We start from the raw sequence: 12,390 nt of genomic DNA, 5'->3' as shown, positions 1-12,390 counted from the left end.
GAAGAGCTTTGTAAATACCTTTTTCTTCTCACTGTGGACGACTTTGACAACAACAACAACAAAAAGGAAAACAAACTAACTCACAATTCGGCAAATGTCTCATTCACTTCGCTTCAAATTCTGACTCAAATCTTTGTGCTTTGTTTTGGTTGCAGTGATGCGCCTGCTGGGCATCCCCTGCCGCGTGGTCTCCAACTTCGAGTCGGCCCACGACAACAACAAGAATCTGGTCATCGACACGTTCTACTCCGACTACGGAGTCGCAGAGAAACCGACCCATGACAGCATTTGGTGAGAGGCGACAATATGTTACACACACCGCTGCAGTGCAAGTCCATGTCAATCAGAACATGTCGCACAGCTCTTATCTTACGTTCTTGTCGGAGGCTGTTTCGCTGAGAATGAGACAAAACAACGAGCTGAAAAGCCCTAAATCGCTCGGGTGATAATAAAGTGGGTCATGTGATCCGTTGATATAAAGTAAAGATATTTCTTCGAGTCGCTTAAGGTCATGCAAAGAAAAACAATATTTTGGGAACAATGGCAACAATTAATTAGGTCAAATGGATTAAAGGCATCAACTTTAATCCTGACTGTGACTCATTCCTGTCAGTGTGTAATGTGGAGTACAGTTCCAGACCTGTGCAAGTCCTCAGGGCGTTACACACATTTATGTAAATATAAAGACCTTAGAGCTATTAGAGAGTTATTATAAAATATAATAAAACAAACAGAGTGTTGCCAGTTTTTATAGGTCAAACTATACTAGACGAGTTCCCACGCTTATAATTATCATGTCATCACCTGCTAACTGCAGCTACAAAATAGCTCTAACCTTCTGCTTTCCAAAGTACTTGATTTATTAAACAATAATATCTGGTGTTATTTGGGTGTGGTGACTCGCCCTAACAGCTTTTGACTCTGCAAAACATAATGTCATCAATATCCACTGAGGTGGAGACTTTAAGTTTCCTGTGAGGATTTAAAATCTGAGCCACAGAAGAAGAAGAAGAAGAAGAAGAAGAAGAAGAAGAAGAAGAAGAAGAAGAAGAAGAAGAAGAAGAAGAAGAAGAAGAAGAAGAAGAAGAAGAAGAAGAAGAAGAAGAAGAAGAAGACTCTGATATTAGTAAAATACTGTTTCAGACTGTGCACTTCTCAAAAGGGTGAAATGCAGCTGCCAAGCAAACAGCAACTTGGTGCTCCTGTGCTCTTTGCACATATTTAAACTAAGTAATATACAAACACGTGTTGCAAAATTGGCTCCTTTCTATGCAAGCTGAGCCTCTTTGCAAAAACAGTCCAATTCACAAAGATCCGCACTAACAGCCACACAAACAACACACACACACACACACACACACACACACACACACACACACACACACACACACACACACACACACACACACACTATAATATTTATATATATATTTTCTCATTTAATTAAGAACTTTAGTGTAAAATGAAAATAACAGTTTCAAGTGAAATAAAAAATTGAAAAAAAATCTATATTTCCATCTATGCAATGTTTGTGATAATGTAAAGTGTGATGTAGAAACAAAACTGCTTCAAATATTATATTCAACATCAGATTTTCCAAAAACTTCTTGAAAGATGATAAAATATCAGATCTCTAATCTGAATGTTGCTTCGTGTTGTAGGAACTTCCACGTGTGGACGGAGGCGTGGATGAAGCGACCCGACCTGGGAGCCAACGGCAAATATGACGGCTGGCAGGTTCTGGATCCAACCCCCCAGGAGCAGAGCTTTGGTATTATCTCCAGTTTATCTGCAGACATTTGAACAGAGACACATTTTCATCTATCCACTTTCAATATCAATATCCTGCAAGTATGCAACACAAACGTTGATTGTTGCTCTGCGACTCACAAACATGTGGCTAATCAAATATGCAGAAGCATATAAACACAGGCATCACGGAGGTGGTGGAGGACATTATTGCTGTTTCAATGTGCAGAGTTGTGCAGAGTTGTGCAAACAAGTGTCAAAGGAGCATAAAGCGCTCTGTGTTGTCCTGATGCTCAAACCGGATTTGCTGGTTTGTATTAAATCTCCTGCAGCACCACACAGGCCTGTTTCTATTATCTATTAATCTGCCATTTTATTTCTTAATTAGTCGTTTTGTCTATAAAATGTTAGAAAATAGCGAATTATAGTTTCCAGAGCACAATGTGAAATATAAATTGTCTTGTATGTGTGTAAATTACACAAAAAAATACATTTCCCCTCGAGGGATTAATAAAGTATAATAATAAAATAAAGAAGAAATAACAATCAAAACTTAAAAGATAATCAGTTTATTAACATATATGACAAAGAAAATCCACAGAAGCTGCAACAAACAAATGTTTTGCACTTGATTAAAACAATTATTCAATTATCAAAATAGTTGCCAATTAATTTTCTCATTATCAACTAATGGTTTCAGCTACACCTGCATGTAACGCCCTGTAAAGATACTATAACAGGAACTACCATTCAAGGAACTAAAATGTTCCTTCAGCCCATTGTTGTCTGCACAGAACCACCAAGATCAGGCACATAAGTCCGCTGAGGGATGAAAAAGCAGATGTTTTAACGTGTCGTTTTCGTGCACGACTACTTCTGCATTTCCATTCATTTGACCACATATTAGGAATCTAAATGGTTACATTAGATCCTGCTGTATATATTGTAATAAACATATTTTTATATATTTTCTTATATATTTCAGTACAATGTGCACTTTTATTTTTTTATAAATGTTTTTATTTTATTTTTATTTTATTCTAAAATGGAGCAACTCTTACAAAATCCAATTCCCCCCCCCCCCAAAGTATTTATAGATATATTTATATATATATTCACTCTGTGAAGAAAAAGCTCCTGACCTGTTATTTATTTCATGATTGTCTCTCCTCCTGCAGGTGTTTACTGCTGCGGTCCAGCCCCGGTGAGAGCCATCCTGGATGGAGAGACAGACCTCAAATATGACATCCCATTTGTCTTCGCAGAGGTCAACGCCGACTGTAGCGACTGGCTGGTCAGTGAGCGAAGCTTCACAAAAGAAAAGAGACAACTATCTAAAGAAATCCAGATAAACGGTTTCAAAAAGCTTCTTTTATTTCCTGATTTTGTGTAAATTGTTTCTTCTTGTCAGCTCTATGCTGACGGCTCAAAAAAGAAAATCTTCTCTGACACTTCGAGAGTCGGTCAGAATACCTCCACCAAGGCTGTCGGCTCAAAGACAAGAGTGGACATCACCAACACGTACAAACACAAAGAGGGTGAGCTGACAAACACACAAACCGCTGTTCATGCTGATTCAGTGTCTTCGGTGGAAGTTGACTGAATGACTTCATTTACAGGAACGGAGAAGGAGAGGACTGTCTTTGATTACGCCGTCACCAGAGACTACTCCAAAATTGATGGGGATGAAGGGGATGAATGGGACGAGGATTTCGAGGTGGAGGGTGAAGAGATTGATGACGACGAGGAAGAGGACACGGGGGAGAACGTGGAGGTGGATGAGGTGAGCGACGGCACCGATGATGAAGAGGAGGAAGATGATGAGAGTGAAGACGAAGAGACCTCAGGAGGTGCGGGTGATGCCACCGACGTCGTCATCCCTCCTCCAGTGTACATTCAATTTGAAGAGGTGCGTCACAGAAACCTGAAGTTTCCCTTTAGAGCTATTTAACACGTTTTCTAACATTAATAACGGTTGTTGTTGTCATGAATACTTGACACTTTTAATTTTTATTCTTCCTGGACCACGGAGGCTCCATAATCCAAACCAAGACGGAAAACTTTATTTCTCCTTTCAAGTTGACAAATCCAGCGAATACAAGATCCACTCCTTCACAATAAAAGCCCTAGAAATGTAATATTCACAGGCTATTATTTCACATGATTGTTTATTCGTCACCGAAATTGCTGTGTAGCTGTGGGAAGAGATAAAACAAAAGTGCAAATATTGCATTCTAGGATAACAATAAGGTGCAAATCCAAAATATACACAATGCCAAAAACATATTAACAGTATGGGTTATACAAATAATATCTGACATGTGACTATGTGTCTTTAAATCAATGTAATGTCATTTCCCAAGATTTTTAACAAGGATGCAAAATAAGCTTGATTAAACAGAATGCCAAAAGATTTCAGTAAGTTCAGGAAGTTCAGGAAGTTGACTTTCTCATCTCTTCAAACCTGAACAAACACGTGTTGTTCCTTGCAGTTATTGACAGTGAGCTGCTGCTTGTTTGTGCATGCAAACCACACACAAATAAGGCATTGTCGTGCAGCATCCCCAGGCGTAAACACTAACTATCTCACGCTACAGCTTCAGTATTTCTCATTGTTGCTGCAGATGACCCCACCGACCAACGGTAAGAATGTGAGATTGAAGCTGATACTGCAGAGTAAGAGCAAGACTCCCCGGCTGCTGTCCATCAACATCAGCGTCCAAGCCATGAGGTACAACGGCAGACCTATAGTGAACATCCAGACCCAGGTGAAGGAGAAGATACTGTATCCCGGGACAGGTGAATCTTCTTCTGGGGATATTTGGACGGGGATGTTGGCAATGGGGTTTTGGAGGCAGATGTCTAAAAGGGGGTGGTACAAATCTACCTACGGGTACAAAGTAAAGTAACCTAACATGTGTCATACAGTTCAATGTGGAGCCAATTTTTAGATACTTAATGTGTAGATGTGTATTGTAGTACTGCATGTCATGTTTTTGTTTTTGTTTTTTAGGTGTAAAGCAACGAGCATCTGTAAGCGTCAAATCAAATCAAATTAAATCTAATTCATTTATATAGCCCAATATCACAAATTATACATTTGTCTCAGTGTGCTTTACAGACTGTACAGGTTACGACACCCTCTGTCCTTAGACCCTCTGTCCTTAAACCCTCTGTCCTTAAACCCTCTGTCTTTAGACCCTCTGTCCTCAGACCCTCTGTCCTCAGACCCTCTGTCCTCAGACCCTTTGTCCTCAGACCCTCTGTCCTCAGACCCTCTGCCCTTAGACCCTCGCATCGCACAAGGAAACACTTCCTAAAAGAAACCCCATAATTAAAGGGGAAAAATGTTAGAAACCTCAGGGAGAGCAACTGAGGAGGGATCCCTCTCCCAGGACACACAGACGTGCAATAGATGTCGTGTGTACAGGATAAACAACATAGTACAAATACAACATTTGACAGAAATGATGTTGTGTTGAAAAAGAGAAAGTTTGGATGAATCCAGGAAAATGTCAAAAAGGCTTCCCGGTGTCCAGCAGGACCAGGGCAGCAGGCGCTGTCACGATTCATGATCCTGACGTAAACTTTATCAGTGGCAACCTGCCACATGAGAGACAGAAACTCTGGGGATGATGCCCCGGATGATGAGTTACTAACATACATTTACATAAATGCATACAGATAGAGAGGGAGAAGAAGAGAGGGAGGGGAGGAGAGAGGAAGAGAAGGAAGAGAGCAGGGAGGTGTCCCCCGGCAGTCTAAGCCTATAGCAGCATAACTAGGGGCTTATCCAGGGTAAACCTGAGCCAGCCCTAACTATAAGCTTTATCAAAAAGGAAAGTCTTTAGCCTACTCTTAAATGTGGAGAGTGTGTCTGCCTCCCGAACACAAACTGGAAGCTGGTTCCACTGGAGAGGAGCTTGATGGCTGAAGGCTCTGGCTCCCATTGTACTCTTAGAGACTCTAGGAACCACAAGTAACCCTGCAGTCTGGGAGCGCAATGCTCTAGTTGGTTTATAAGGTACTATGAGATGAAGTCAGGAGAAGGATTTTGAATTCTATTCTGTATTTTACCAGGAGCCAGTGCAGAGCAGCTAATACAGGAGTAATATGATCCCGTTTCCTTGTTCTTGTCAATACACGTGCCGCTGCATTTTGGATCAACTGAAGAGTCTTAAGCGACTTTTTGGGACAATCTGATAACAATGAGTTGCAGTAATCCAGCCTTGAAGTAACAAATGCATGGACTAGTTTTTCTGCATCATTTTGAGACAGGATGTTATTTTTGCAATGTTACGTAGATGAAAGAAGGCAGTCCTTGAGATGTGTTTTATGTGGGAGTTAAACGACAGATCTTGATCAAAGATGACGCCAAGATTCCTTACAGTGGTGCTGGAGGTCAAGTTAATGCCATCCAGAGCTTCTATGTCATTAGAAAATGCGTTTCGGAGGCGTTTAGTTTATAGAGTGGTTCCTTATAATATTGCCCAAAGGAAGCATATATAAAGTGAACAGAATCGGTCCAAGTACAGAACCTTGTGGAACTCCAAGACTGACTTTGGCTGTCATGGAGGATTTATCGTTAACAAGTACAAATTGAGATCGCTCAGATAAATAGGACTTGAACCAGCTTAGTGCGGTTCCTTTTATGCCAACACAATGCTCCAGTCTCTGTAGTAGAATGTCCTGATCAACAGTGTCGAAAGCAAATAAAATGTAATAAATAAATCAAATAAATGTAAAACATTTAATATCAATTCTGAGATGTAGTGGAGTAGAAGTATTAAGTAGCATAAAATAGAAATACTCAAGTTAAGTACAAGTATGTCAAAATTAAGTACTTAACTACTAAAGTTAAACTTAAGTACTTTAGTAAATGTAGATACGAAAATTAACGATAAAAAACCCTGAATATTCTCTGAGATTATGAAATCATAGATTTGCTAGAAAATATTCTAATAAATTCTAAAAGACTAATAAATTCTAATAAATTCTGATGAATTATAATACACCGTTGTAAAAATTGTATGTTTTTGTGGAATTTGTTATGAACCGACTTTAAATCTCCCTTTCTCTTCATCTTGCTCTTGCAGATACTGTTATCTTCATCCGTATCCCGTTTTCGCTCTACCATAAAGCCATGGTGCACAGTGACAACATGAAGGTGTCCGTCAGGGTCACCGACGTAAAGAACCCAGAATACATATACCTGGCTGAGGATGACATTGTGCTGATCAACCCTCCCATCTCCGTCAAGGTCAGTAAAACACTCACAGCTGTTAATTATAACAAAATAATTATAGAGGTATCAGAATCTGAATTTGATTTATTGCCATGTAGGTTTTCACATGCACGGTGTATTTGGTGTATAATGGTGCAAACATAAACACAATTAAAACAATTAAAATGGAAAAATAAGAGCAAATATTGAAAAAAAAGATTATAAATACAATTCAAAAAGCACAATAGGAATATGACAAATTACTGTGTACAAATATGTACAGTGTATCTCAAATAACAGTGGAGCTGTGCCGTTTTAAAGTGGTAGCGTTGTGCAGAAATGTGCAAAGGTTCACAGTACGGAGTATGAGGAAGAGTTAGAAGTGTAGAGATGAAATCACAAACATGTGCGTTAATGTATAAACAACACTCGGCTCTGTGATGGCCGTACTTAGCATGCTAACATGCTAACAGTGACAGTTGCTGATGTTTAGCAGGTTTCCCATCTTATTTAGTGTGTTAGCATGCTAACATGTTTTCCAATCAGCACTTAAACACAGCTGAAGTCATTAGTTTTGCAGGTATCTGCTCATAAAATGTTTTGGCTCTTTTGCCTTTATTGGATGGGATAGCCACAGATAGACAGAACAAGACTCATCCTAAGTGCAACCTCCCTGCAGCTCTGGTCCACCTCTACTATGCCAATATGTGCGATATTTTTCTCTCTAGCCATGATGCATTATGGGGATTGTTGTTTCAGCAAGTTTTGCCTGCCTGAGTGTTTGTGAATAATCTCTTAAAATGTGTGTTCCAAGTTTGTCAAGTGTAGGGTCAGAGTGGACTGCATCGCGAGAGTGGAGGTGATCTTCATGAACCCCACGATCAACGAGACGCTGACCGGCTGCACTCTGACTCTCTCCGGAAGTGGACTGTTAGGAGACGAGCTTAAAATAAGGTGAGTGAGTGTGTGTGTGTGTGTGTGTGTGTGTGTGTGTGTGTGTGTGTGTGTGTGTGTGTGTGTGTGTGTGTGTGTGTGTGTGTGTATGTGTCTACATAAACTCACCGGGTTGAATCCTATACAAGGTTTTAGGATAGTGTAGTGCAAATAAAAAAGAAAGTTTTTACAATGGAGCAGTCCGTACACTAACTCCAGCAGGTAATCTGTTAATGTTGCAGTCTATAAAATGTCAAAAATAATTGTAATTATAATAATTTAATTATATTTTTATATATAAATTATAATATGTATATATATATATACATATATATATGTCTAAAATAATAAAGATATTTTTCTGTCAATCGACCAGTCGTTTTGTTTCAGTAATTGTTGTGTGTTTGTATGTTTATGTGTATTTATTGTTTTAACCTTATCTAAACACAAGCAGGTGCACTGTCAAAATAAAAGCCTAAACATGTGCAACATTTTGATTTAAATCAGGACTTATATGATCATAAAATAAGCAACAAGATTTTGAATCTGTTGAGACATTTGATGACTTGACTGTTTGACTGTTTTGGATACTTGGTGCTGCGGTTACATTTTGGCACCAAAATGGTTTTGTGGTTCGATTCCAAACGATGCATCAGTAAAAAGTTGTTCTTATTACTTTTTGTGTTTCACGCAGGACTCCGGACTTGAAGCCAAGGAACAGAATTCGTGTCAATACGGCCATCACACCCTACAAGACAGGGGAGAAGACTCTGGTGGCCGACTTCGACTGCGACACCTTCAAAGACATCAAGTGCAGCTGCAAAGTCAACATCAGGGCGTAAACTCTCAGAGTCACATCCATACTCAGAAACAGAATGTCAGATTTATTACTCTTTATGGGGCATTTTTACTTTTCTAAATAAATAAATAATATGTTTTTCAATCAAATGTTGGCGCAGGATGTATAAAAACAGCCGGCCACGTAATAACTGTTCATTTTAGATAATCTTCACTTTTATGATTTTTGAAGCGCAAATGCGGAAGTCGATGAAATCTGTGTTCGGCGTGATGACGGTTAATGTCCCCGACAACTACTGTTGTCTTTTTAACCGCCATCTTATACACAATAACACACATACACTGAAATAAAGATGTGTGAAGAAGCAGCGTTATACTGCACATCAAGGTGCTTATTACTTGAGAGAAGAATGCAGCTGAACAGTCACATCTGTGTGAGATGTTCAGGGTCCTGTTTAACCTGTAGTTTTCTAAACTCTTAACTGCACCAATATATCAATTCTGTATTCCTGCGTGGTGCTGCTCCTGCAGCAGGTGAGCTGGTGTTGCAGCGTCTCCTTGTGGTAAAAAGAAACAAGAGATTAAATGATGGGAAAACTGGACTTTATCTTCATTTGCACGCTTTTATTGAAAATATCAGAAACATGCACAAATAAAACGACATTGAAAGCCATGTGTCCCTTTGAGTGTGTTGCTTTATACCAGCGGATCCAAACCTGCAGCATAAATCTGAGGGGTCACCAGGAGCCGTGTTACAACATCACTCATCAACTTTACAATTTACAATGTTACCGAACAGTTAAAGATCGGATCAGCGAGTTCAGATGTTTCTGTAATACGGACGATTAAAGGGGTGAGAAGGAACACAATATTATGTCTATTTATACAGACTTTTCTCTCCTTTTTGCATTTGACCTGCTTATGTTCCTGAAAAATAGCTTTTGTCCACATTAAGATCATAAAAACCTTCTGTAGGATTCACACAAATGTAAAGTTCACACAGAGTGTGTTGGAGTTCAGGGAAACAACGATGTGATGTCATGATCACGTCTTCCTGTATTCAGAGGTTGAAGTCAGAGAGTCTGCATGAATTTAGGGGAAATGGTACATTTAAAAAAAGGGATGGACAAATATAAAGAATAGATGTATATCTGCTAAGAGAGGTTAACTTGTGGAATGGTTGTGATAATAATAATAATAATAATAATAATAATCTTTATTTGTATAGCACCTTTCATATAAGAATTGCAGCCCAAAGTGCTTCACAGCAAAAACATAACAATTAGTACAAGATTAGACAGAATAAGAGCATTTACAGTACAATAATCACAGTGTTGATGTACATGAGTCTGTACCATTATAGAAATAGCAGAATTAAAATAGTATAAAATAACAGATAAAATAGCTGAATTAAAATAATATAATATAGCAGAATTAAAATAGTATAAATAACATTGGAGATCATGCCTAGTTTCCGTATCTGTGCCGTACTGAACGACCTCCTGAAACCACGTTCATCACCATTCTTGTAAATGTGTTAAACGATCAGAGCCACATGTTGAAAGCATGAGGCCCCTGTGGCCCTTCAGCTGGTTCACTCCCTTCGGTTAAAGACAGTTTTTCTCCAATACACATTTATCAGAGAAACTTCCTCTTGTTCCCGTGGTAACACCGTCTATTTGATCTCAGGCTTTTCAAAAATACACATTAAGAATAACGTATTAAGAATCCAAATGTAGTCTTAAAAACAACTTAAACTGAGGTTTGATATTTATTGTGTCTCTATTTTTGTTATTGTATAGCCTCAAAGTAGTGAAAGGGTTGCCTATCAGAATATGATATTTATAATAGTTAAAAAGGACAAAATAATTTACCACCACCACGACTACTACTACTAATACCAATACTAACTAAATACATAAAATAACAGGACAGTGCAAATTCATTTAAAGCACCTTTACAACACATAAGGAAAGGCAGCAACATTTAAAAAAACAAAAAAACAAATAAATAACGTTGAAATAAATGCAGCCAAATAGGCCAAACAAATAGACAGGAAATGCAGTGTTAGTGCACACAGAAGTTGTTCCACATTTAACAAAGGACTCAAAAGTGCAGAAGAAGAATGAATGAATCAAAGGCGGATGAAACTGCAGTTTCAACAAACTGTAACAACGCGAGATTTGCTTTTAAACATATTCACTCTCTTCTGTGAAATAGAAACCGAAGAGCTGCTGCTGTCTGTCTGATGATGCGTTCAAGTCTGTGGGAAAGATGGATTATGAACGCCTGAATAATAATCCTTTATTGTGTGGTGCAATGCAGTTTAGTGCATTTACTCAATTACTGCACTTAAGTAAGAGTACTTGAGTATCTACATTTTAAATCTGCTCCACACTAGAGATTCAACATACAAAACATATAATTATAACACATGATGCAGTGCTATGGGTTTAACTGTGAGACAGCTTATAAAGTCATCCATTTGCAACAATTTAAATGCTGCTTCATTATGAATGCATGAGTAGTCTACTTATATAATACATAATGATGCAACATTCATAGGAGTGATTATGCTGTGTAATTACTTACTTTTTACTTTTTAGAAACGGAAAGTATGTGAATACATGCAAGGAATTTAAAGTGTTATAGTTCTCTCAACGTACTTACACACAGTTCCAAAAACAATGTACGGTAAAACATATAACTAGAAACAAGCTGAACATAATATATATATATTTTTCATGTAAAAAATATAGCTAACTTTGCATTTAATGTTCATTTTACTTTAATTAATTTGATTTAATGTTACTTATCAGTTATCTATTTATCTTTTTAAGACAATAAGATGTGATGTAATTATCAAATGTATACCCTGAAGAATTGTTTACCATTCATGCCAATAAAGCATATTGCATTGAATTGAGATGATGATATATAAAATACAGTGTGTATAATAAACTGTAAATATATAATTTCAGTTAACTTCAATCTCTACTCAGGACGCCATTACACTATTATATATTTACATATCTATCATCTATCTTTAAAAATAACGTTATTGTTCATTTGTCACAGATTATGGTCATCTAGTGTTGTTTAAACTCGCGCATGCGTACATCTGAAACTGTGGCTCTGCAGCAGGATGATATTGCATTTACCACTGGCTCTCTCAACAGATGTTACATCCAATGTGGCCACCAGGGGGCGCACTATGTATGTTGAAGATCCTACCATTTCTAAAGGCCTTGAACGCAGCGTGGAAAGGGAAGTAAAGCCGACACAGTAACGCTACAGTAGCCCTTATACATCCATGCTGTAGCCCCAAGGGAAACCGAGAAGTTACTACAACAGTTCCTTACCGCACCCTGCGCACAAACCCCCGCACGGGCAGAGAAAACCCGCGTGAAGACGAACGACCCGGATAAAAAAAAGTACAAAGAGTAATGTCAGTGTTAACCACGGCTACAGATAGCTTCAGGTGCCGCCGGTAGTCGCTTTTTCGACCAAATCATTTGTGTCGTAAGGAGGAGGACTTCCTCACTGTGTCGCGTTTTCTCAGAAGAACCGACAGCCGGTAAGAAGTGAGACTCGCAGCATTAGCATAGTTAGCTGTGGCGGTTTGGTTAGCTTGCTAGGTTAGCTATCCTAAAATGCCTCTCGAGTTAGCACAACTTAGCTCGCTA

General features: G+C 38.5%; 2 protein-coding genes across 2 annotated transcripts in view; both read left to right on the top strand.

Moving 5' to 3' along the window:
• LOC115005081 (protein-glutamine gamma-glutamyltransferase 5-like) overlaps positions 1–9,296 on the top strand; it is a 13,432-nt gene extending 4,136 nt beyond the window's left edge. The window contains exons 5-13 of the mRNA XM_029426881.1: positions 156–291; positions 1,662–1,771; positions 2,928–3,043; positions 3,161–3,287; positions 3,369–3,658; positions 4,374–4,548; positions 6,846–7,009; positions 7,788–7,927; positions 8,601–9,296. Of these exons, the coding sequence (XP_029282741.1) occupies positions 156–291; positions 1,662–1,771; positions 2,928–3,043; positions 3,161–3,287; positions 3,369–3,658; positions 4,374–4,548; positions 6,846–7,009; positions 7,788–7,927; positions 8,601–8,748 (1,406 nt within the window). The 3' untranslated portion in view covers positions 8,749–9,296. The remainder of the gene's footprint in view (positions 1–155; positions 292–1,661; positions 1,772–2,927; positions 3,044–3,160; positions 3,288–3,368; positions 3,659–4,373; positions 4,549–6,845; positions 7,010–7,787; positions 7,928–8,600) is intronic.
• A 2,636-nt stretch (positions 9,297–11,932) lies between these two features.
• Positions 11,933–12,390, top strand: part of tomm34 (translocase of outer mitochondrial membrane 34) — a 56,619-nt gene continuing 56,161 nt past the window's right edge. The window contains exon 1 of the mRNA XM_029426880.1: positions 11,933–12,281. The gene's annotated coding sequence lies outside the window, so the exon portion shown is untranslated. The remainder of the gene's footprint in view (positions 12,282–12,390) is intronic.

This window comes from Cottoperca gobio, unplaced genomic scaffold (genome assembly GCF_900634415.1).
Source record: "Cottoperca gobio unplaced genomic scaffold, fCotGob3.1 fCotGob3_249arrow_ctg1, whole genome shotgun sequence".
In the NCBI taxonomy this organism is placed as follows: Eukaryota; Metazoa; Chordata; class Actinopteri; order Perciformes; family Bovichtidae; genus Cottoperca; species Cottoperca gobio.
Note: the sequence above shows the minus strand (reverse complement) of the source record. Positions and strands in the feature narration are given on the sequence as shown.